The 24,692-nt window shown below is 34.3% G+C and overlaps 1 protein-coding gene and 1 long non-coding RNA gene across 2 annotated transcripts; both read right to left on the reverse strand.

Moving 5' to 3' along the window:
- Nucleotides 1-914: 914 nt before the first annotated feature.
- Nucleotides 915-9,625, reverse strand: LOC136826156 (uncharacterized). Its single transcript, XM_067083192.1, has 8 exons — nt 9,612-9,625; nt 8,052-8,131; nt 6,709-6,789; nt 4,128-4,190; nt 3,126-3,206; nt 2,536-2,596; nt 1,699-1,773; nt 915-1,173 (listed from the first exon to the last, which is right to left on the reverse strand). Exons 2-6 carry the CDS (start codon nt 8,128-8,130, stop codon nt 2,568-2,570), a joined length of 333 nt encoding a protein of 110 aa, XP_066939293.1. The 5' UTR covers nt 8,131; nt 9,612-9,625; the 3' UTR covers nt 915-1,173; nt 1,699-1,773; nt 2,536-2,567.
- Nucleotides 9,626-9,704: 79 nt separating this feature from the next.
- Nucleotides 9,705-24,322, reverse strand: LOC136826158 (uncharacterized). Its single transcript, XR_010849528.1, has 23 exons — nt 22,240-24,322; nt 21,185-21,260; nt 20,253-20,321; nt 17,982-18,065; nt 17,242-17,301; nt 16,808-16,875; nt 16,455-16,513; nt 16,074-16,133; nt 15,638-15,706; nt 15,286-15,344; nt 14,907-14,966; nt 14,474-14,542; nt 14,120-14,178; nt 13,742-13,801; nt 13,307-13,375; nt 12,951-13,009; nt 12,605-12,664; nt 12,171-12,238; nt 11,816-11,874; nt 11,440-11,499; nt 11,005-11,073; nt 10,562-10,709; nt 9,705-9,774 (listed from the first exon to the last, which is right to left on the reverse strand). It is a non-coding gene; the product is annotated as an uncharacterized lncRNA (long non-coding RNA).
- Between the last annotated feature and the right edge of the window lie 370 nt (nt 24,323-24,692).

Raw genomic sequence — 24,692 nt, forward strand, 5'->3', positions numbered from 1 at the left:
CAAAATATTCCAGCTGGCAACACAACCATAATGTCTTCAAGAGCTTAAAAATGAGGGATTTGGGGATGTCCTTACAGTTCCCTACCTTTTAATACATCAGCTTCTGCTTTGTTACAACTGGTCAATTTGGGTCTCAATTGTTATTGTTGTATTACTATTTGTATTTGCTTTATAAAAAAATTAACTCATTTCTAATGTGCCCCATCATACCCTTGTTGTTTGCTTTTATCCTGTCCTGTCTGCATACATTACAAGGTTGTCAAACTTGTACGAGTTGTGATTTGAACTGCATATAGAATTTAGGCCAAAGGCCAAGCACTGGGACCTATGAGGTCATTCAGTGCTGAAATGGAAATTGACAGTGGTTTGAAAGGTGTAACAGGAGGAAAACTCGCAGTTGCACTATGAATTAATTGTTAGGAGAGGGTGGAGCAAGATGGAAGAAAGATATGAAGCAAGATGGAAGAAAGATATGAAAGGAGGTACAGAAAAGGAACTAAAGGGTTGCAGCTAGGGCTGAAGGCATGCAAAAAAATCTCAAGTAATGGCTCCAGTGCACCACATTAGATGTACCAACAGCAATATCCCCTTAAGAGGGAATGATTTCATTTGTGTGTGTAGGTTTCTGTATAATGTATTGCTTTGAAGATCCATCCCTGTCCCCTTGTAATTTTGTACCCCTTGATGTATTTAACCTTCGATATTGAAATGTTTTAAAATTTGCTATTTATTTGTCCACACTTCATCTCATAATTCTTGCAAAATTTTTAGGATGCATTTTATCAACATGGTGACAATTTAACAATAAACAGGTAACTTGTTCTGGAGAAAGATTCTACCAATGGAAAGGAAAATATATGCTGGACAAAATGGCTTACCATCACACAAAACAATACAAAGGTGAAGAATACAAGTTTCTTTGACTTGTAATTTTATTGTGGTCTATTACTAGAAATCAAAGCCTATGAAAATTACTTTGCATCTGGTAATTTCCCTTGGCCTCTGAAATCCTGTAACTGAATTTTACAATTATATATGTTATTCAAAAGTGTTGTGCAGTTATCCTAGTCATTTACAACTCTAAATATCTGATAGGTAACAAGAAACAAAGTAATTATACATACCATTATTTTTAATTATCAATTGTAGGTCCCTTCTCATGCTGCAACTTCCCTGAAAATATCAACACCAATTCTGAGAATTTTTCAAAGTTTCAGCTGCAGAAATTTCAAAAAACTAACCGCTCAGATCTCATAATCAATGCACATAGAGTCCACTTCACCACAACAAAACATTTTGGAAACAAGTTAACACAGAATAGTCTGAATTGAGTTACAATCAAAGATCACCTTGCTCATTGAACTCAACTTAGCTGGACACAAATCATTCCAACCAAGGCAAGGAACACCTCCTCTTGCATGCCACCGTACGGCAACAAACAAGGGTCTTTGGCAAAATTCCAAGCCAAGGGATCTCTGTTAACTTGCCCTTCCTCTTGGAAGTTGCCCTGCTAGAGCATTTCTGTCCCTTCTCTCAGACCTTCCCAGGGGTGACCACAACTCGTGCCTGACCCCTTCGAGCAAGCTTGCGCTATACTGTTATCCAAAAACATTTTGTTGTAGGACTGACCTTAGCAACAAGATTTGTCATCAATGCTCAACTATCAGTTGTATTTTAATAGGGGAAAATCTTACGTACCTAGTTGTCAACTTGTTTTCAAGTTAACTGCCAAGATGATCAAACCTTCCCAACTTACGGCAGCTACACTCATCCCTGAAAATAACAGAACACATTTAAATGTGCATGCCACATTATCTGTTTCTTGTAGTTTGACTAACACCATTCTCACATCTAAATTTCAGCCATTAATCTGAAGTCTTGGGGTTTTGACTCATATTTAATTAGCTAATCTTCAGTAAAGAATTTTTCCAAGCACATTTTGAGCTTATGATAATTTAACATTTGGCCAATTTGGAATTCTTCCTGGCACCATGTCCTGAGCTCTTTCTACCTCAACTTTTATAAGGCATAGATGTCTCACAGGTGACAGCAATTCCATATAACTATATATATTGATGTCTGAAATGAAGCTGGTAAATGAGTAGTCTAAGAAGACAAGGGACTGGATACTTGACCACCTGCATTTTTTTTTGGTTTCACAACTAAAATTCCAAATTACACCAGTCAAATTTTTGGTTTCACAACTAAAATTCCAAATTACACCAGTCACCAAGTAAACATCCTGACTCTCAGGACTGGCCCAAAAGATAATCACTAGAGTTATGTTTGATTACAAGTGCTGTTCTGCATTTTAAGACCACCTGGGCTTGGGCTACTCCTTAAGCTCAATAGTGTGATCAATGCTAGGATAGGTTATTACTCAAATGTGGCTTTCTGGAGTTTTGTCATCATCATCAATGACTACTGAAGATGGAATAAGACCAAAGGGGAACGAATAAAAAATATGCAGAGCAACACATGGGGATGGGACCAAACAGTAAAGAATAATTAACAATGCAAAAGATGGAAACCTACCTCAGAAACATTTCTGCATTCCAGTCCATTTGTCAGTTTGGCCAATGATATTCAATACGACCTAGAGGGGGAAGAAGCAACCATGAGAGTATAGAGTAGAAATAATAGAAAAAAAAAAATTACAAAACGAACCGCTCAGATCTCATAATCACTGCACATGTGGTCCACTTCACCACAACACTCCATTTTGGATACAATTTAACACAGAATAGTCTGAATTGAGTTATGATCACAGATCACCTTACTCATTGAACTCAACTTAGCTGGACACAGATCATTCCAACCATGGCAAGGAACATACCTCTTCCTGCCTGCTACCATTAAGGCAACAAACAAGGGTCTTTGGCAACATTCCAAGCCAAGGGATCTCTTTTAATCTGCCCTTCCTCTTAGAAGTTGCCCTGCTAGAGCATTTCTGTCCCTTCTCTCAGACCTTCCCAGGGGTGACCACAACTCACACGCCTGACCCCTTCGAGCAAGCTTGTGCTACCTTGTCATCCAAAATGTCCTGATGTAGGACTGACCTTAGCAATATGGTGTGTCATCAAAGCTTATTCTCACTTAGGTTTTAAATTTATCCACTCACTCACCTCTGCAGACATCAATTTGTTGAGGGCCTATAACGAAGGGCAATCTCAACACTTTCCCTTTCACACGAGGTGAACTGTCTCCTGCAAAGAAGTAATAAAACTACTTGTTTATTTCATGCCTTCAATTAACAACCTGAACAGATTCATCTGCAACTAATTCAACATATAAACCTCTTAAAATAAAACAAAATTGTGATAAGAATTGCAAGAAGATATTCTTTTATATTAATTGGTCAGACCATTTAGCAAACTTATTTAATGCTGCTAAGCTAGGTCAAAGGGTTTGTTAAAAGAACTATGGAATTTTATTCAACTTGTTTATAGTTTGCCAGTCACTAAAGGTGTCTGATTGTAAAAACCCTTATGCAATCAGGTACTGGTCAAGCAGGTAATTCATAAAATACACCTGATGAGTTGAAGGTGAGATAAAGTTACTTTCATGTGACTTCTCTTAGGAATGGAGACCACCACAAAGAAACTTTATTAGCCAGAATCATTACTCTAAAGTGCCTTTCATTTACTAAAAAGATTATGAGCTTAGGAGTAACAAATCATTTGAAGGAACATAAATATGTATCAGTAATGGCAGTTTCAGCTGTTTTTCAGCATTCTTGCTTTCTTTGTTGGCTATCTAAGTATTCCAATATATATACCAGCTTCATATAACTTGTGGAATGGAAACAATCTGTTGAACATAAGAATTGTTTGGGACAATTTTGGAGGGCTTCTAAAGCACTAAAGGCAAAAGTTACTTGAAATTACATATTTTTGAGGTGGCGTGTTTTACTCTTCCTAACAGCAAATATTGCAGAATGCCACTGTGGAAACAAATACACTACTGGGCAATAAATCTGTCATGTATCATTTAACAATATTGCAGTAAATCCTGCAACAATGGAAGATCTAAATGTCTATATAGATTGTGTAATGTGGCCAAAATTGTAAACTACATATCTATTCATTTGTATAATCTTGTATGTAATAAAAAAAAAAAATACATACCAAGACAATTACTGCATCCCAGACCATCTTGCCCTTCAGTCTTTCTGAGTATCTTGTTGATACCTTTAAAAAAAAAAAAAGCAAAAAACCACATGAACATGGAGTAAAAAAGAACATTTCAATACTTGGTCATCATCATAACGAAACGCTCAGATCTCATAATCAATGCACATATGGTCCACTTCACCACAAAAAGACATTTTGGATGCAATTTAACACAGAATAGTCTGAATTGAGTTATGACCAAAGACCACCTTGCCCATTGAACTTAACTTAGCTGGACACAGATCATTCCAACCAAGGCAAGGAACACACCTCCTCCTGCATGCTACCATTAAGGCAACAAACAAGGGTCTACGGAAAAATTCCAAGCCAAGGGATCTCTGTTAATCTGCCCTTCCTCTTAGAAGTTGCCCTGCTAGAGCATTTCTGTCCCTTCTCTCAGACCTTCCCAGGGGTGACCACAACTCATGCCTGACCCCTTCGAGCAAGCTTGTGCTACACTGCCATCCAAAGTGTCCAGTTGTAGGACTGACCTTAGCAGTAGGATTTGTCATCAAAGCTCATATTCATAAAAGTTAAATATACTGACTGACATGAAGTTCCCAGAAACTGAGACTGACTTAGAGCAGCTATGAAAGTCACACCATCTTCATTAAAGCACCATTCACAAACTAACTCCAGTGACAAACTGGACTGATCAAATCAAAGACAGTTGTTCCTCCAAATTTGAAAATCTGCAAATAATTCTTGTTCCCCAAGAATGATAGACTAATGACAAACAGTGTTTTGGTCTTTCTGATTTACCATTACCTTGTTACTGCTATCAAATAAACACCATATTCTTTGGAAGCTTGAATTTAAAGTCAACAGCCCCTGTGGGATTGTTCCACAGGATTAAGGTTCATCTGAATAATAAAATAATAAACCAAACTCAGAATATTTTGTAAAATTAGTCTTCAACAGATAAACAAGTTTAACAGACTTTTCTTCAGAGTAAATATGGTCAAATCCTAGTCATAAATCCCTCAGTAGTAACAAGGATAAAAACCCAGTCAAAAATCCCTTACTTCTTAAGCCAAAGGTATTGTGTTTGTAAAGATCGTACAGTTATTTTCAATGTTTATACAATATGAAAACATTCTGCCCGACCCATTTTAATTTAGTATTATCAATACACACTTCCAAGAGGGAAATTCCATGTACAGTATCTCAGAAATCCACTAAAAATGAAATATACAATTAAAAGGGGGTGGACTAAATTCACAAAACCTGCAGCACATGGTTCATTATAGCAATAACATACTAATCCCTAGATATAAAGATACATGCTAATACAAGAGACCAGATTACAGGTTATATGAATAGCGCTGCTACATAATTATATTTAACGTGTAGCCTGTGGCATGTTTGTTTGTCTCACCAGAGGAATCTGGACTATTTTGTTTACTACCATTAATTACATTATAAAATTAAGGGCACCAATATTATTTTACCCAATATTATTTTACAACTCGCAGCAATAGTGTTGAAACGCCATAAGAAACTAATATATATATATAAATATAGAAACTTTGCATATCAGAATACTGTACTGCTACAGCTTTTACAAAACATGATTACCAGACTTAATTTTCAAAATATTTGCACGAGTGATGGTAGTAGACAACTAGACATTTGTTTTATACACAAAATACAACTTCAAATGTTTTCATTTTCTCAACTATGTAGGGGACTATGTCGGTCCATTGTGCTTTCATACAACCAGTTTTTATTTGTCAGTGACTAGCATAAGTTTCAGGCACTACTGCAGTGTAAACTTCTTTTTGTTGAATTTTGTTCCCTATAACTGTGTGTATTGTCCCTTTTTTACTATGCCTATTTCATACTTTTACCTACAAAGATTTTTGTGTGTATGGTATACATATTTCAAGCACTTGGTTTGTACATTTGTATCAAGAAAGGATACAAACCTGAAACTTGAGGACAGCTGTACTACAACAGGTCATGTGTATATACTCATTCATTGTATGCAGCTGACCATCTGCAAAACATTTGACACCATTATTACAACTTACATAATCTAATATCAAAAGTATTTTTATAAAATTGAAAATGCTCAGATATCAATGTGTAGTATACAGTCCACTCCACTGCCTATTCACTTTTTTTTACCATGATACACAGAATAGTCTGAATTGAGTTATGACAAGTCACCTTGCTCATCGAACTAAACTTAGCTGGACACAAATCATTCCAACCAAAGCCAGGTAAAAACCTCCTCCTGTAGGCCACGGCAAAGTTCAACAGAAGTCTTTGGCTATAACCCCAGCCAGGATCCCCTCATGAGGTATCTCTGTTAATTTGCCCTTCCTCTCGGAAGCTGCCCTGCAAGAGCATGTATGTCCCTTCTCTCAGACCTTCCCTGGGGTGGCAATGTGACCACCAACAATGCCTGACCCCTTGGAGCAAGCTTGTGTATCATGGCCAATGTAACAAAATGGCAGAGGTGGCCTTGTCAACTGTTTATCATCAAAGCTTTATACAACTATAAAAAGAGACCTCTATAATTGTTACTTGCCTTTAATTTGTCTAGAATGGATGTTGCATGAGTCTCCCAACATCAGAACCTGTGGCCCATTAACTGTAGCCAAAACACAACCTATAAATAAATTAAAAATAATGTTAAACTCTGCAATGAAGTATTGGTAAAATGTAAAACATCAATTATAAGACCACATACCATATTACATTACCTTAACCTGATGAATTTATCCCCACTTTCCCCATAACAAAAAATTACCATGCGTAAATAGAGCCATGACAACTGAGCTTCCAAGCCATGAGCACTTCATACCCTTAAAGGCATCAACATTAGCAATTACAGTTGTAATTCTAACTTACAAAACTCTACATATTTAAAAAGGGTAACTTCTACATAAAACAGACCTTGGCTTGGGTTACATCCACTGTTAGTCCTGTATACAAAATGACAATTAGATAAAAGAAATATCTATCTATGCTATCAACATTTAACCTAACACTTTTCAGATTAAATCCTTTTATTTACCAACATGGGATTTCTGTTGTAAGTTCTCATCACTATGTACTCCTAACATATGAATTAAAGAGTAATTTCATTGCATCTGAACTCGCACACTCATAATGAAGAACACAGACTGCTAAAAGTAAATCACTAGCATAATTTAAAGATCATAAACTTTGAAAGTTTTTGATACCTGCCATTTGCTAAAACCTCAGTACCAGCATATTACCACATAATCCCATTTAGAAACTAAATTGTCAACATGAATGGAACAGTAGCATGTGACTGGTAGTGCCTTTCCCCTAAAACTTCATAAATTCTATAACTATTAGGCAAGCATGTGTTTAAAATTGAAAAACTTTTTACAAGCACATCAAATGCACAAACAAGCAAATACCCACGGACTCCAAATTAATAAATTAATGCAGCCACCTTTTGTAAACTGACAACGAAAGTAACCCCAGCTGCGCTGCTTTATACTTTCCATTAAATATGTTCCTTTCACTCTGATTAGTTATCCTACCTCAAGTTAAACATTACAAGAACAATGGCTGCACTTCTAATACTTATGCAAAACCGGAAATTATTTTCTTAGATGGCAAGTCTACAACTTATTACATAAATTGATGTTGGTAACTGTAAAGCACTAGGAGCCAGAGGACATGAAACTATGTGTTATCTCAGCATTCTGACACTCGATGTTGCCACCATCTGTTTACTACTATGTTGTTTTCAGTTTTTAGATAGTAAAAACAGCATTTGAAACGTTAATTAGAACACGCTATGGTTGTACTTAGCCATTAAATTAAAATATTTAAGTTCATCAATGCCCTTGCTTTCATTATCTTCAACTTTTTTAATCAAAAGCACAATCTTACCTCTTATTGGTGCACTCCTTTGGGATGTTTTTTCTACACCTCGCACAACTGCCAAGACTGCATTCTTGACTTGGTGCATCCTGCAAAATGGTAATAAACTTTTATATTGGCGCCCTCAATATTAATTGCAAGAAACCTATTACTGTAGTGAAGTTCAGTTGGTGATGCATGCTTTGTAATCATACCATCATTGCCGTATATTACTTTCATCATATTTTAACGACAGTATATCACATTAAAGAATTCTCAACTGTAGCATTTTATAGAATATACATCAACTCCCATTTCAGTTAAAACTATCAACAATAATACAGATTATTATACATGCTTATCATGATTGACAGATGGAATTGCCATTTCTAAGCTATTTCTAAAACTTTGCCAGGTTACAACTAGAATACACCTTACCTGTCAGTTAAAAATATTCCTCTTCAAACTGGGATATTTCTTAGAAGGCCAAGTCCTCCTGAAATGAACAAGGCTGATGACAACTTTTATAGGGGGGCATCAAAGATGATAAAAATACTGCTCATAATTTCATTAATAAGGTATCAAAGGTACTATAAATTACTTAGCCTTAGGAGTTATAACTGGCATTTTTCATAAAAACTTTTTATCTTTGAAAAACTTCAACTTTCATTATTACTTTATTACTTAAATATTACATTATGAACATTATTAAAATAAGCAAGTCTTCATAAAGTTCTTTAGTCATGATTACAGCAACTCTATGGAAATGAATAAAAAAATTATGCAACCTTACCTCTACATTATTCTTTACAAGATGGAACATTTGCCAGAATTCTCCTTTTTATCCATAGCAGGGACACCCTGCAATTTAAAGGAATTTATAGTTTAATATCAAACCAAAAATGAATAAAATAACACTAAATTATCTAGCCTCAGTTGGTGATGCATGTTGTGTAATCATAACATCATAGCCGTGTGTAATTTCATCATTTCAATTTTCAAAACACTAACCAATTCTTGGAATGTTATAAACAAGTCTCTTCTCAATAGTAAACTATACTGTTTAAGCAGTACAATCTCTTACTAATAGACACTCAGGGTCCTTGGGTATGTAAGCAGTCTAAGAACCCTGATGCAAGTGTTTGTAACCTTTGTGATTCCTTTAAACAGTCATATAGATATATCATCTATTAAGTAACAATTACTGCAAAAACTGAGCACCTTTACCTCTTTATTTTCAAGATGGACCATCTTCCAGTACTTCCTCTTATCCAAAGCAAAATCACACTGCAATAAAAGCATTATGTTTAATATCACAAAAAATTAATAAAGAAAACTACAGTACTATCAAACCTCAGTTGGTGATGCATGCTTTGTAATCATACCATCATTGCCGTTTATTGTTTTCATCAGATTTTAACTACAGTGTATCACATTCAAGAATTCTCAACTGTAGCATTTTATAGAATATACATCAACTCCCATTTCAGTTAAAACTTTCAACAATAATACAGATTATCATACATGCTTATCATGATTGACAGGTGGAATCGCCGTTTCTAAGCTATTTCTAAAACTTTACCAGGTTACCTGTCAGTTAAAAATATTCTAATAACAAGTCCTTCCTGAAATGAAATAAAGAACACCACCTGACCACTTTTATAGGGGTATCAAAGATGATACAAATCATAAGTTGAAAATATTCTTTTTCAAACTGGGATATGAACATTATTTTTAGAAGGCCAAGTCCTTCCTGAAATCAAGAACAAGGCTGATGACCACTTTTATAGGGGTATCAAAGATGATACAAATTTTGGTCATAATTTCATTAATAAGGCATCATGAACAGGTACTATAAATTACTTTAGCCTTAAGAGTTATTAACTGGCATTTTTCAAGAACAAAAACTATATACCTTGGAAAAACTTCAACTTTCATTATTACTTAAATATTACATTATGAACATTATTAAAATAACAAGTCTTCTTAAATTTCTTTAGTCATGATTACAGCAACTCTATGGAAATGAATAAATACAAAATTATGCAACTTTACAAGATTTAATTTTCTACATTAATCGTTTTACAACCCAAAAATGGAACATTTGCCAGAATTCTCATTTCCTTTTTATCCATACTGTTTAAGCAGTACAATCTCTTACTAATAGACACTCAGGGTCCTGCAATTTAAAGTAACCTTTGTGAATTTATCATCTATTGTAAAAATTTTAGCACCTTACCTCTTTATTTTCAAGATCACAAAAAAATGAATAAAGAAAACTACAAAAAGAATAAAGAAAATCAAATCAAACCTCAGTTGGTGATGCATGCTTTGTAATCATACCATCATTGCCGTTTATTGCTTTCATCAGACTTTAACTACAGTGTATCACATTCAAGATTTCTCAACTGTAGCATTTTATAGAATATACATCAACTCCCATTTCAGTTAACACTTTCAACAATAATACAGATTGTTATACATTATGCTTATCATGATTGACAGGTGGAAATGAATAAATACAAATTATGCAACCTTACCTCTACATTAATCTTTACAAGGAATCGCATTTTTATCCGTTTCTAAGCTATTTCTAAAACTTTGCCAGGTTACAACTAAAATACACCTTACCTGCCAGTTGAAAATATTCCTCTTCAAACTGGGATATTTCTCAGGGCCAAGTCCTTCCTGAAATCAAGAACAAGGCTGATGACAACTTTTATAGGGGGGTATCAAAGATGATAAAAATACTGCTCAAAATTTCAATAATAAGGTATCAAAAGTACTATAAATTACTTAGCCTTAGGAGTTACTAACTGGCATTTTTCATAAAAACTATATACCTTGGAAAACTTCAACTTTCATTATTACTTAAATATTACATTATGAACATTATTAAAATAAGCAAGTCTTTGTAAATTTCTTTAGTCATGATTACAGCAACTCTGTGGAAATGAATAAATACAAAATTAAGCAACCTTACCTTTTGCATTAATCTTTACAAGATGGAACATTTGCCAGACTTCTTCCTTTTATCCATGGCAGGGACACCCTGCAATTTAAAGGAATTTATCGTTTAATATCAAACCAAAAATGAGTAAAATAACACAAAATTATCTAGCCTCAGTTGGTGATGCATGTTGTGTAATCATAACATCATAGCCGTATGTAATTTCATCATTTCAATTTTCAAAACACTAACCAATTCTTGGAATGTTATAAACAAGTCTCTTTTCAATAGTAAACTATACTGTTTAAGCAGTACAATCTCTCACTAATAGACACTCAGGGTCCTTGGGTATGTAAGCAGTCTAAGGGCCCTGATGCAAGTGTTTGTAACCTTTGTGATTCCTTTAAACAGTCATATAGATATATCATCTCTTAAGTAAAAATTACTGCAAAAACTGAGCACCCTTACCTCTTTATTTTCAAGATGGACCATCTTCCAGTACTTCCTCTTATCCAAAGCAGGATCACACTGCAATAAAAGCATTCTGTTTAATATCACAAAAAATTAATAAAGAAAACTACAGTACTATCAAACCTCAGTTGGTGATGCATGCTTTGTAATCATACCATCATTGCCGTTTATTGCTTTCATCAGATTTTAACTACAGTGTATCACATTCAAGAATTCTCAACTGTAGCATTTTATATACATCAACTCCCATTTCAGTTAAAACTATCAACAATAATACAGATTATCATACATGCTTATCATGATTGACAGGTGGAATCGCCGTTTCTAAGCTATTTATAAAACTTTGCCAGGTTACAACTAAAATACACCTTACCTGTCAGTTAAAAATATTCTTCTTCAAACTGGGATATTTCTTAGAAGGCCAAGTCCTTCCTGAAATGAAGAACAACACTGATGACCACTTTTATAGGGGGGAATCAAAGATTATAAAAATACTGCTCATAATTTCAATAATAAGGTATCAAAGGTACTATAAATTACTTAGCCTTAGGAGTTATTAACTGGCATTTTTCATAAAAACTATATAACTTTGAAAAACTTCAGCTTTCATTATTACTCAAATATTACATTATGAACATTATTAAAATAAGCAAGTCTTCATAAAGTTCTTTAGTCATGATTACAGCAACTCTATGGAAATGAATAAATACAAAATTATGCAACCTTACCTCTACATTAATCTTTACAAGATGGAACATTTGCCAGAATTCTCCTTTTTATCCATAGCAGGGACACCCTGCAATTTAAAGGAATTTATCATTTAATATCAAACCAAAAATGAGTAAAATAACACTAAATTATCTAGCCTCAGTTGGTGATGCATGTTGTGTAATCATAACATCATAGCCGTGTGTAATTTCATCATTTCAATTTTCAAAACACTAACCAATTCTTGGAATGTTATAAACAAGTCTCTTTTCAATAGTAAACTATACTGTTTAAGCAGTACAATCTCTTACTAATAGACACTCAGGGTCCTTGGGTATGTAAGCAGTCTAAGAGCCCTGATGCAAGTGTTTGTAACCTTTGTGATTCCTTTAAACAGTCATATAGATATATCATCTATTAAGTAAAAATTACTGCAAAAACTGAGCACCTTTACCTCTTTATTTTCAAGATGGAACATCTTCCAGTACTTCCTCTTATCCAAAGCAGGATCACACTGCAATAAAAGCATTATGTTTAATATCACAAAAAATTAATAAAGAAAACTACAGTACTATCAAACCTCAGTTGGTGATGCATGCTTTGTAATCATACCATCATTGCCGTTTATTGCTTTCATCAGATTTTAACTACAGTGTATCACATTCAAGAATTCTCAACTGTAGCATTTTATATACATCAACTCCCATTTCAGTTAAAACTTTTATAGAATGCTTATCATGATTGACAAACTTTAAGCTATTTATAAAACTTTGCCAGGTTACAACTAAAATACACCTTACCTGTCAGTTAAAAATATTCTTCTTCAAACTGGGATATTTCTTAGAAGGCCAAGTCCTTCCTGAAATCAAGAACAACACTGATGACCACTTTTATAGGGGGAATCAAAGATTATACAAATACTGCTCATAATTTCATTAATAAGGTATCAAAGGTACTATAAATTACTTAGCCTTAGGAGTTATTAATTGGCATTTTTCATAAAAACTATATAACTTTGAAAAACTTCAACTTTCATTATTACTTCAAATATTACATTATGAACATTATTAAAATAAGCAAGTCTTCATAAAGTTCTTTAGTCATGATTACAGCAACTCTGTGGAAATGAATAAATACAAAAATTATGCAACCTTACCTTATGCATTAATCTTTACAAGATGGAACATTTGCCAGAATTCTTCCTTTTATCCATAGCAGGGACACCCTGCAATTTAAAGGAATTTATCGTTTAATATCAAACCAAAAATGAGTAAAATAACACTAAATTATCTAGCCTCAGTTGGTGATGCATGTTGTGTAATCATAACATCATAGCCGTGTGTAATTTCATCATTTCAATTTTCAAAACACTAACCAATTCTTGGAATGTTATAAACAAGTCTCTTTTCAATAGTAAACTATACTGTTTAAGCAGTACAATCTCTTACTAATAGACACTCAGGGTCCTTGGGTATGTAAGCAGTCTAAGAGCCCTGATGCAAGTGTTTGTAACCTTTGTGATTCCTTTAAACAGTCATATAGATATATCATCTATTAAGTAAAAATTACTGCAAAAACTGAGCACCTTTACCTCTTTATTTTCAAGATGGACCATCTTCCAGTACTTCCTCTTATCCAAAGCAGGATCACACTGCAATAAAAGCATTATGTTTAATATCACAAAAATTAATAAAGAAAACTACAGTACTATCAAACCTCAGTTGGTGATGCATGCTTTGTAATCATACCATCATTGCCGTTTACTGCTTTCATCAGACTTTAACTAGTGTATCACATTCAAGATTTCTCAACTGTAGCATTTTATAGAATACACATCAACTCCAATTCCAGTTAAAACTTTCAACAATAATACAGATTATTATACATGCTCATCATGGTTGACAGGTGGGATCGCCGTTTCTAAGCTATTTCTAAAACTTTGCCAGGTTACAACTAAAATACACCTTACCTGTCAGTTGAAAATATTCCTCTTCAAACTGGGATATTTCTTAGAAGGCCAAGTCCTTCCTGAAATCAAGAACAAGGCTGATGACCACTTTTATAGGGGGGAATCAAAGATGATACAAATACTGCTCATAATTTCATAAATAAGGCATCAAAGGTACTATAAATTACTTAGCCTTAGAGTTATTAATTGGCATTTTACATAAAAACTATATAACTTGGAAAAACTTCAACTTTCATTATTACTTAAATATTACATTATGAACATTATTAAAATAAGTAAGTCTTTGTAAATTTCTTTAGTCATGATTACAGCAACTCTGTGGAAATGAATAAATACAAAATTAAGCAACCTTACCTTTTGCATTAATCTTTACAAGATGGAACATTTGCCAGACTTCTTCCTTTCATCCATGGCAGGGACACCCTGCAATTTAAAGGAATTTATCGTTTAATATCAAACCAAAAATGAGTAAAATAACACTAAATTATCTAGCCTCAGTTGGTGATGCATGTTGTGTAATCATAACATCATAGCCGTATGTAATTTCATCATTTCAATTTTCAAAACTAACCAACTCTTGGAATGTTATAAACAAGTCTCTTTTCAATAGTAAACTATACTGTTTAAGCAGTACAATCTCTCACTAATAGACACTCAGGGTCCTTGGGTATGTAAGCAGTCTAAGAGCCCTGATGCAAGTGTTTGTAACCTTTGTGATTCCTTTAAACAGTCATATAGGTATATCATCTATTAAGTAACAATTACTGGAAAAACTGAGCACCTTTACCTCTTTATTTTCAAGATGGACCATCTTCCAGTACTTCCTCTTATCCAAAGCAAAATCACACTGCAATAAAAGCATTATGTTTAATATCACAAAAAATTAATAAAGAAAACTACAGTACTATCAAACCTCAGTTGGTGATGCATGCTTTGTAATCATACCATCATTGCCGTTTATTGCGTTCATCAGACTTTAACTACAGTGTATCACATTCAAGATTTCTCAACTGTAGCATTTTATAGAATATACATCAACTCCCATTTCAGTTAAAACTTTCAACAATAATACAGATTATCATACATGCTTATCATGATTGACAGGTGGAATTGCCGTTTCTAAGCTATTTCTAAAACTTTGCCAGGTTACAACAAATACACCTTACCTGTCAGTTGAAAATATTCCTCTTCAAACTGGGATATTTCTTAGAAGGCCAAGTCCTTCCTGAAATCAAGAACAAGGCTGATGACCACTTTTATAGGGGGGCATCAAAGATGATACAAATACTGCTCATAATTTCATTAATAAGGCATCAAAGGTACTATAAATTACTTAGCCTTAGGAGTTAATTGGCATTTTTCATAAAAACTATATACCTTGGAAAAACTTCAACTTTCATTATTACTTAAATATTACATTATGAAGATCATTAAAATAAGCAAGTCTTCGTAAATTTCTTTAGTCATGATTACAGCAACTCTGTGGAAATGAATAAATACAAATTTAAGCAACCTTACCTTTTGCATTAATCTTTACAAGATGGAACATTTGCCAGACTTCTTCCTTTTATCCATGGCAGGGACACCCTGCAATTTAAAGGAATTTATCATTTAATATCAAACCCAAAAATGAGTAAAATAACACTAAATTATCTAGCCTCAGTTGGTGATGCATGTTGTGTAATCATAACATCATAGCCGTATGTAATTTCATCATTTTAATTTTCAAAACACTAACCAATTCTTGGAATGTTATAAACATGTCTCTTTTCAATAGTAAACTATACTGTTTAAGCAGTACAATCTCTCACTAATAGACACTCAGGGTACTTGGGTATGTAAGCAGTCTAAGAGCCCCGATGCAAGTGTTTGTAACCTTTGTGATTCCTTTAAACAGTCATATAGTTATATCATCTATTAAGTAAAAATTACTGCAAAAACTTAGCACCTTTACCTCTTTATTTTCAAGATGGACCATCTTCCAGTGCTTCCTCTTATCCAAAGCAGGATCACACTGCAATAAAAGCATTCTGTTTAACATCACAAAAAATTAATAAAGAAAACTACAGTACTATCAAACCTCAGTTGGTGATGCATGCTTTGTAATCATACCATCATTGCCGTTTATTGCTTTCATCAGACTTTAACTACAGTGTATCACATTCAAGATTTCTCAACTGTAGCATTTTATAGAATATACATCAACTCCAATTTCAGTTAAAACTTTCAACAATAATACAGATTATCATACATACTTATCGTGATTGACAGATGGAATCGCCGTTTCTAAGCTATTTCTAAAACTTTGCCAGGTTACAACTAGAATACACCTTACCTGTCAGTTAAAAATATTCCTCTTCAAACTGGGATATTTCTTAGAAGGCCAAGTCCTTCCTGAAATCAAGAACAAGGCTGATGGCAACTTTTACAGGGGGGCATCAAAGATGATAAAAATACTGCTCATAATTTCAATAATAAGGTATCAAAGGTACTATAAATTACTTAGCCTTAGGAGATTAACTGGCATTTTTCATAAAAACTATATACCTTGGAAAAACTTCAACTTTCATTATTACTTAAATATTACATTATGAACATTAGTAAAATAAGCAAGTCTTGGTAAATTTCTTTAGTCATGATTACAGCAACTCTGTGGAAATGAATAAATACAAAATTAAGCAACCTTACCTCCTAATTAATCTTTACAAGATGGAACATTTGCCTGACTTCTTCCTTTTATCCATGGCAAGGACACCCTGCAATTTAAAGGAATTTATAGTTTAATATCAAACCAAAAATGAATAAAATAACACTAAATTATCTAGCCTCAGTTGGTGATGCATGTTGTGTAATCATAACATCATAGCCGTATTTAATTTCATCATTTTAATTTTCAAAACACTAACCAATTCTTGGAATGTTATAAACAAGCCTCTTTTCAATTGTAAACTATACTGTTTAAGCAGTATACTCTCTCACTAATAGACACTCAGGGTCCTTGGGTATGTAAGCAGTCTAAGAGCCCTGATGCAAGTGTTTGTAACCTTTGTGATTCCTTTAAACAGTTATAGATATATATCATCTCTTAAGTAACAATTACTGCAAAAACTGAGCACCCTTACCTCTTTACTTTCAAAATGGAACATCTTCCAGTACTTCCTCTTATCCAAAGCAGGATCACACTGCAATAAAGGCATTCTCTTTAATATCACATATAATGAATAAAGAAAACTACAGTACTATCAAACCTCAGTTGGTGATGCATGCTTTGTAATCATTAACATCATTGCCGTATCAACTTTCATCATTTCAAGTCTTCGAACAACGACTAACACACTCTTGGAATGTTGACAAACACCTCCAACAGCAATCTATACAGTTTGAACATTTAAGGCCCCTCAACGTTAGACACTGGGTCCTTCGGTGTTACTAAGTTCATAAAATCCATTAATTAAATAAGCATACACATCTCGTTTCATAAAATATAAAAAATTTCAGGGAGATACAGCAATATCAAATGTTTTGAGGGATATGGCAGAGATTATATCCACAGTACCAATAATCTAAAAATCACACAACGTATGTTAGGGTACACTAATGGAAATCATACATATACTTGCAACAGCTATCACACATATAAAACATACAATTAACCGCCACTAAGGAACTGCCCAAAATCATGGCCATCACCACCTGCCTGCTTCTACTGTAACCAAATTCACCAGATAACATTAAACTAATTCTCTTACTGACAGATTAGACTAGTTTTACTATGCCATTATATTACTTTGTAGTAACTACCACTACTGGTATTTCTATATAATAGAGACTTCTTACATTCTTAATATATGGGCAAACTTACCTCTACACCACATTATGCAACACAGTACTTCTCGGAACTTGAACAAAGCCACAAGAACTGCTGAGAGAAAAAAAGATGTCCAACCTGCAAGACCAATTTTAATCATTTTACATGATGAAAACGAATTAAATGTAAAATATGCTTCAGATGGTGCAGCCTATTTTATATATCACTGCAAAATTATTTCCACCCTTTTCGAAAAAACTACTTACAGTTTAACTTTGATCCAGGCCCTGTTAAAAACTTCCCTTAGTAGCGACAAACATTTTTAATAAATCCTATATCTTATTTTGCTATAAATACCAAAAGACACCTCTTGCAATGGTCCAAATTTATCAAGAAATTAAATTCTTACCATTCACCATAAAGCTACATATAAATTTTACCACAAGGTGAATGCCATAAATATCCTAGGGAAAGGGGAACAAACTAAATACTGTCTACTTGCAATAGGCATGTTACCAAAAACCTCAAGGAATATCTATATTATTGTTATGCAACAAACATTTCACAAACTCGAAGGTAACATCCCTGTAATTTGTATCATCCCATCTGAACTCATCTTTCCACATTTAAACTCCAGTGGTTGAGCTATCAAAAGATGAACTTACTCTCCTTCCTTTCATAGTTAACTTCAGAGTTTATGAAGCAACACATCAATGACACTAAAAGGAAGTAAAATTCTTAAGCACAAGTCTTGGATTTTGAGGAGTTACTATCTAAGGTGTGGGATAAACAGCCAACATTCATTTCAATGTTTACTTATTAACAAAATAGGATTTCTTGTCATTACACTGCCAAGCTTTCAAGTAAATGATAGTAGAGTCAATTTGCCCACCCATCTTTATCTATAATGGTTCTTTCTTCGGTAACTAGCCAAATACTAATACCTGGGTTACAGCCAAAGCAAGCAAAAAATAACTTATCTGGACACTTGAAATGATTAATAATAAACTGGCTACCTGTCAAAGTTCGATAAATTCCTAACCAGAAAAGCCACAATTAAATAAAAAAAATGAAAATGAAAACTTTAGAAATCAATGGTTCCTCAAGTATCCATCATTACAACATACCAACCATGATGCACTGTATCTTCCCAACTGAACTTACTTCGCTGGACAACAGAAAACTGTCTGAAGCAAGCCAATGACGGAAGGACATTACTCTTCCCTTTACAACAAATTCTAGCAGATAAATTGACCTTATCTTTAATCAAAATAAGCAAAGTTTCTTGGCAATTTAAGTTAAGGGACAAGACTAAGCTGCCAAAATCAACAATCTACAAAATTTCAGTACTAAATTCCTATAATATTCATGTGCACTTACTCCTCTATCAAATTATGTAAATTAACTTCAGTATTTTGGGTTAAAATTCACAATTTCACCACTGCCTGCAGTTCTGAAATGCAGTTCCTTTTTAAAAGCTGTGTAAATTTTTCATAAATGTATATTTTTATTATACTGGTTTACTGATTTAAATTAGGATCTTTACTAACTAAAAATACTTTGCTGCATCTTCCTTACTAACCTGCTTTCAATATATCAAGCACCACCATTTAACCATACCCAAACAAAATGAAATTACCTGGGCAATCCTCACAACCGAATAAAACAATACATTTCTGAAAAATGTACATGGACAACGAAAGATAAAGTGATCACCCACCTCTCTTGATAAAAGCAACTGCATTTCAGAGCTTCAGGCAATGGTGAAATTGTCAAGTGTAACCCAGAATGCAACAATCACAACACGAAAACTCAGATCTAATTGCTCTTAATTGTCCAAATAATTGTAATTACATGTTCACCTCAAACTACGAGTGTATCTTCCCTACTGAGCTCAACCTCAATGGGACATTAGGAAAGGGGTCCTGAAGGAGCTATCGAGGGACGAGCCTTCCTCTCCTTCCCTTGCACCATCCTAGCTGTCACCAGACATCTTCACCAAGCCATGAGGCAAGATGAGGCACCTTATAGCAGGACACTTTTGTGCAGGAAGGAAGTTAAAGGTAATGTGTAAAACTTCTCCAATAATAACCATATTTTATGACCACACTAAATTATCAAAATATCTAAAATTTTACAATAACAATCTCTTCAAGTTTCTTTACTCAGTGACAGTCGTCTTCGAAAGATTATCAAACTGACGAACCAGAGCTATAACCTCTGCGTAAGAGGAAAGAAACTGATTATCCACGTCTTTCGCTTGATTAATTTTGTCACTTACACTTCTGAAATGAACAACAAACATACAATCAAGTGATCACCTACCTTTCTCAAAACAGCAACTGCATTTCAGAGCTTCAAACAATGTGAAATTTTGAAGTGTAACCCAGAATCCTGCAAAATAAATGACAACATTCAGATCTTCTTACTTATAACTGTCCAAAGCAATTGTTATTAAAGTTTCACTCCCACTAAACTAAAATTGTATCTTCCCTACTGAGCTCAACCTCAATGAGACATTAGGAAAGAGGTCCTGAAGGAGCTATGGGGGATGAGCATTCCTCTCCTTCCTGTGCATTATCCTAACTGTCACCAGACATCTTCATCAAGCCATAAGGCAAGATGAGGCATCTTACAGCAGGACACTTTTGTGCAGGAAGGGTAGGCTACATTTTTTTCCCCCCCACTCAAAGAGAGTTTGTATTAATCCACTACTAGCAAAATTATTTGAACTGTCATTTCAATAATCTCAATCCCTTCCTGACAAGTTCTAATTTGGTGACAGGCTAAGCATCTGGATAAAAACCAAGACAAAAATTTCCAATTTTGTAAACATAACCTGAAAAAAGTTTTTAAACGGACTGCTGAGCTAATTTTTAGTTCTCACATGAATGTTATACTTTAAAAGTATTACTCATCACAATACAGTGAATTCCAACAGATCAAAACACCTATCTTCAATCACAAGCAGTAATGATTCTCAGCAAATGAACTTATGGGATGAGATACCTGTACATCACCTTAAGAAGTTAAAAACAATGCCAAACCAAAATCAAATTATCTAGGTACACGAACATCTTGCTACTAAGCTTAACTGCACACGTATATTAGCAAAGATCCTAAATCAAGCCAATGAACTATTAATTTTCCTTGCCTTCCTACCAATCTCAACACAAAATCATGTTTTGAGTAACAAAAATCTACATTTCTGAAAAAAACTCATACAGTACATAAACTATACTCATGTGATCACTTACCTCTGTCTCTCTCTACACAGTAACAGGATTTCAGAACTTCAGGCAATGGTGATATTGTGACGTATAACTCCGAACACTGAAAATGAATTAAATGGAAAATCAGACCTGCTCACATAACTGTCCAAGCAATTATCTCATATTCACTTCAACTAAACTACAGCTGTATCTTCCCTACTGAGCTCAACCTCAATGGGACATTAGGAAAGAGGTCCTGAAGGAGCTATGGAGGGATGAGCCTTACTCTCCTTCCCTTGCACCATCCTAGCTGTCACCAGACATCTTCACCAAGCCATGGGGCAAGCTGAGGCATCTTACAGCAGGACACTTTTGTGCAGGAAGGGTAGGCTACATTTTTCTTTTTCCCCACTCAAAGACAGTTTGTATTAATCCACTACTAGCAAAGTTATTTGAAATGTCATGTCAATAATCTCAATCCCTTCATAACCACAGTTCTAATTTGGTGACAGGCTAAGCATCTGGATAAAAAACCAAGCCAAAACTTTCCACTCTCAAGGGGCTGGATAGTTAAATGAAATGAACACTACCAAATTGATAACATTTTAATTTTGTAAACATAATCTGAAAAAATGTTTAAACAGACTGCTGAGCTAATTTTAGTTCTCACACGAATGTTATACTTCAAAAGTATTTCTCTTCACAATACAGTGAATTCCAATGTCATCAAAACATCTAATCTTCAATCACAAGCAGTAATGATTCTAAGAAAATGAAGTTACGGGATGAGTCTATGAACTTCCAAAATCAATGAACTACGTTATATATAACTTCTATACTGAATTTCACAAATGCTCACATGCTCACTTACTCCATCATAAAATACCTGTACATCACCCTAATAAGTTAAAAATGCCAAACCATATTAAATTATCTAGGTATACAAACATCTTGCTACTAAGCTTAATTGCACACGTATATTAGCAAAGATCCTAAATCAAGCCAATGAACTATTAATTTTCCTTGCCTTCCTACCAATCTCAACACAAAATCATGTTTTGAGTAGTAACAAAAATACACATATTCATGTGATCACTTACCTCTCCCTCTCTACACAGCAACAGAATGGTGATATTGTGATGTGTAACCCCGAACACTGAAAATGAATTAAATGGAAAATCAGATCTGCTCACACAACTGTCCAAGTAATTATCTCACATTCACTTTAACTAAACTACAGCTGTATCTTCCCTACTGAGCTCAACCTCAATGGGACATTAGGAAAGAGGTCCTGAAGGAGCTATGGAGGGACGAGCATTACTCTCCTTCCCTTGCACAATCCTGGCTGTCACCAGACATCTTCACCAAGCCATGGGGCCAGATGAGGCATCTTACAGCAGGACACTTTTGTGCAGGAAGGGTAAGTCACAGGTAGTGTAATTTTTCTCACTGACAATTTTTTTGCAAGCCCAATTATTTTTGTGCCAAACAAAGTAAGACCCAAGTACCACACTCCTCACTTTCACCACATTATTGCACTTAACACTTCCAAGCATATAATTATGATTTAATCTATACTGTGTACACTACTATGGCACCTGACATGTTGAAACCTTGAATCTACAACCTTCTGGCCGTACCTGTAAACATTATTGTCCGTTCCTATTTTGTCTGTCCCCACCCGGCCCCCCTTGTGTGGAAGAAGCTGAAACAGCTTTGAGACTGTAGTGTAGTGAAGGCGAGGATATTGAAGGTCGTAACTACTACCTGGTCCTCGACATTATAGATTTTATGTGGACTCTAACACATTCTATTTGCCTGTGAAACAAAATACTATAACTAAGGTTTGAAACTTTCCACACCATATAAGGAAAATAAAAATTTTGTCATTTACTCCAATAATTCCTAACAAAAAAAAAAATATGAGTAACATCAAAGCTGGCCCCATAATCCGTAATAAAAACTTAAAACTTGAATCAGAATAGCTACCGGTGACTTTAGCTAGGGTGGGTCAAGATTGAATACAGTATTAACAATGACCAAATTCCTACAAACAGCAGAATTATTCCTCTCTCCACATTCAAGAAGCCCTTTTTCACAAACAGCAAGTACTTTCAATAAACCACTTACAACGAACATGGCTATTAGGGACCCCTTATAACCAATTTCCCATGGTTAATTGGTAACTCTATTCACAGTTACTCTAGAATGCTATAAAATGCACTTCTAAATTGCAAGTTGTGAAAGTGATACTTAAGTCTTTAAAAGCAACAAAATGGAGGCATACAAACTCACTACATACAATAATACTAATGCATTTGAACAAAAAACTTTTCCTTTCATCAACCACTACATGTACCTTCCACTTTCAACTCCAACTTCAGTGGAATGGAGGAGCAATACAAGGAATGAACATTTATCTCCTTCCTTTGCACATCTCAGACATGACAACCTACCATCTCTGAGCAGGACAATTTGAACAGGAAGGGTAAAGTACTACTACGGAACAAGAGGAATTGTTCGGGATCAACCCAAGCAGGTCAGAAGGGTTAAAATAAAAATATACACTGAAGGCGAAAAATGGCTGCAACGTGAAATCAGTCTATGCAAGCATATCATCCTTCAAACATTCAACTTCTACTGCAATTTGCACTTTTTCTTTTTAGGAAATGCTTTAATTATGTTTGATGTTTGGCAACTCGGAAAAAAAAAAATTTTTTTTTACAAGCACACTTTGCAAGTTATTGGACACATGCAATTTGACTGATCAATATGGCAAACTCTAGAATGATTTCATTCCACCCCAATCTTACAGATGGACATCCCTAATCAGTGGTGGGACTTCACATTTTCATGAAGCTTGTTCTGAAGAATAGTTTTTAAGGCCAACTTAAACGTAGACAACAGGCAAAATCATCATGCTCTGATCACATCTAACCATTATCCATATGCTATGATTACCAAAACAAACTATTATTGGCTAGGGAAAGGCTCATTTCACTCTTTCAATTGTTGTCAATCTGTAATATAGCTGAAATTTTGTCTTGATAGGCTGGATTTGTAAGACAAGATGGAAAAGGTATAAAGCCAAAAAGCCTTCCTAGAAGTAACTTTTCCCCATACAAACTAACATTCAAAATTGCAATACTAATTCAATTCTTGTACGCAGATTTAGTTGAATTCAATGTCTTTTTGATTGTTGATCAACTTTTTATTAGTTTTACAATACTCTTTAAATCTATGTTCTTCAAAGTGTAGTTGGTGGATAAAGAAACGAAGACTAACTTTGTTCCATTTACTGGGAACACAACACCACAGCTGTAGTGACAGAACAGCTGTGGTGTTGTGTTCCCAGTAAATCTTCATTTCTTTATCCATCAACTACACTTTGAAGAATGCAGATGATTTAGAAAGTATTGTGAAACTAATAAAAAGTTGATCAACAACCAAAAGGCCATTGAATTCAACGATATCTGCATACTAGAAAAACTTTGCCCCAAAAGCATTAATTCTATACATTAAGTAGAAAAATGGACATGGTAGTGTTTAAATC

This window comes from Macrobrachium rosenbergii, chromosome 40 (genome assembly GCF_040412425.1).
Source record: "Macrobrachium rosenbergii isolate ZJJX-2024 chromosome 40, ASM4041242v1, whole genome shotgun sequence".
In the NCBI taxonomy this organism is placed as follows: domain Eukaryota; kingdom Metazoa; phylum Arthropoda; class Malacostraca; order Decapoda; family Palaemonidae; genus Macrobrachium; species Macrobrachium rosenbergii.

What these genes read in the sequence shown, in the direction of transcription:
- LOC136826156 (XM_067083192.1), bottom strand. Translation starts at nt 8,130, where the DNA reads ATGCACCAAGTCAAGAATGCAGTCTTGGCAGTTGTGCGAGGTGTAGAA. An exon ending in AAGGAGTGCACCAATAAGAG is followed by an intron (nt 6,790 to 8,051) that starts GTAAGATTGTGC and finishes ATTTATTTATAG; the next exon opens with GTTGTGTTTTGGCTACAGTT. An exon ending in GGGATGCAGTAATTGTCTTG is followed by an intron (nt 3,207 to 4,127) that starts GTATGTATTTTT and finishes ACTTCTTTGCAG; the next exon opens with GAGACAGTTCACCTCGTGTG.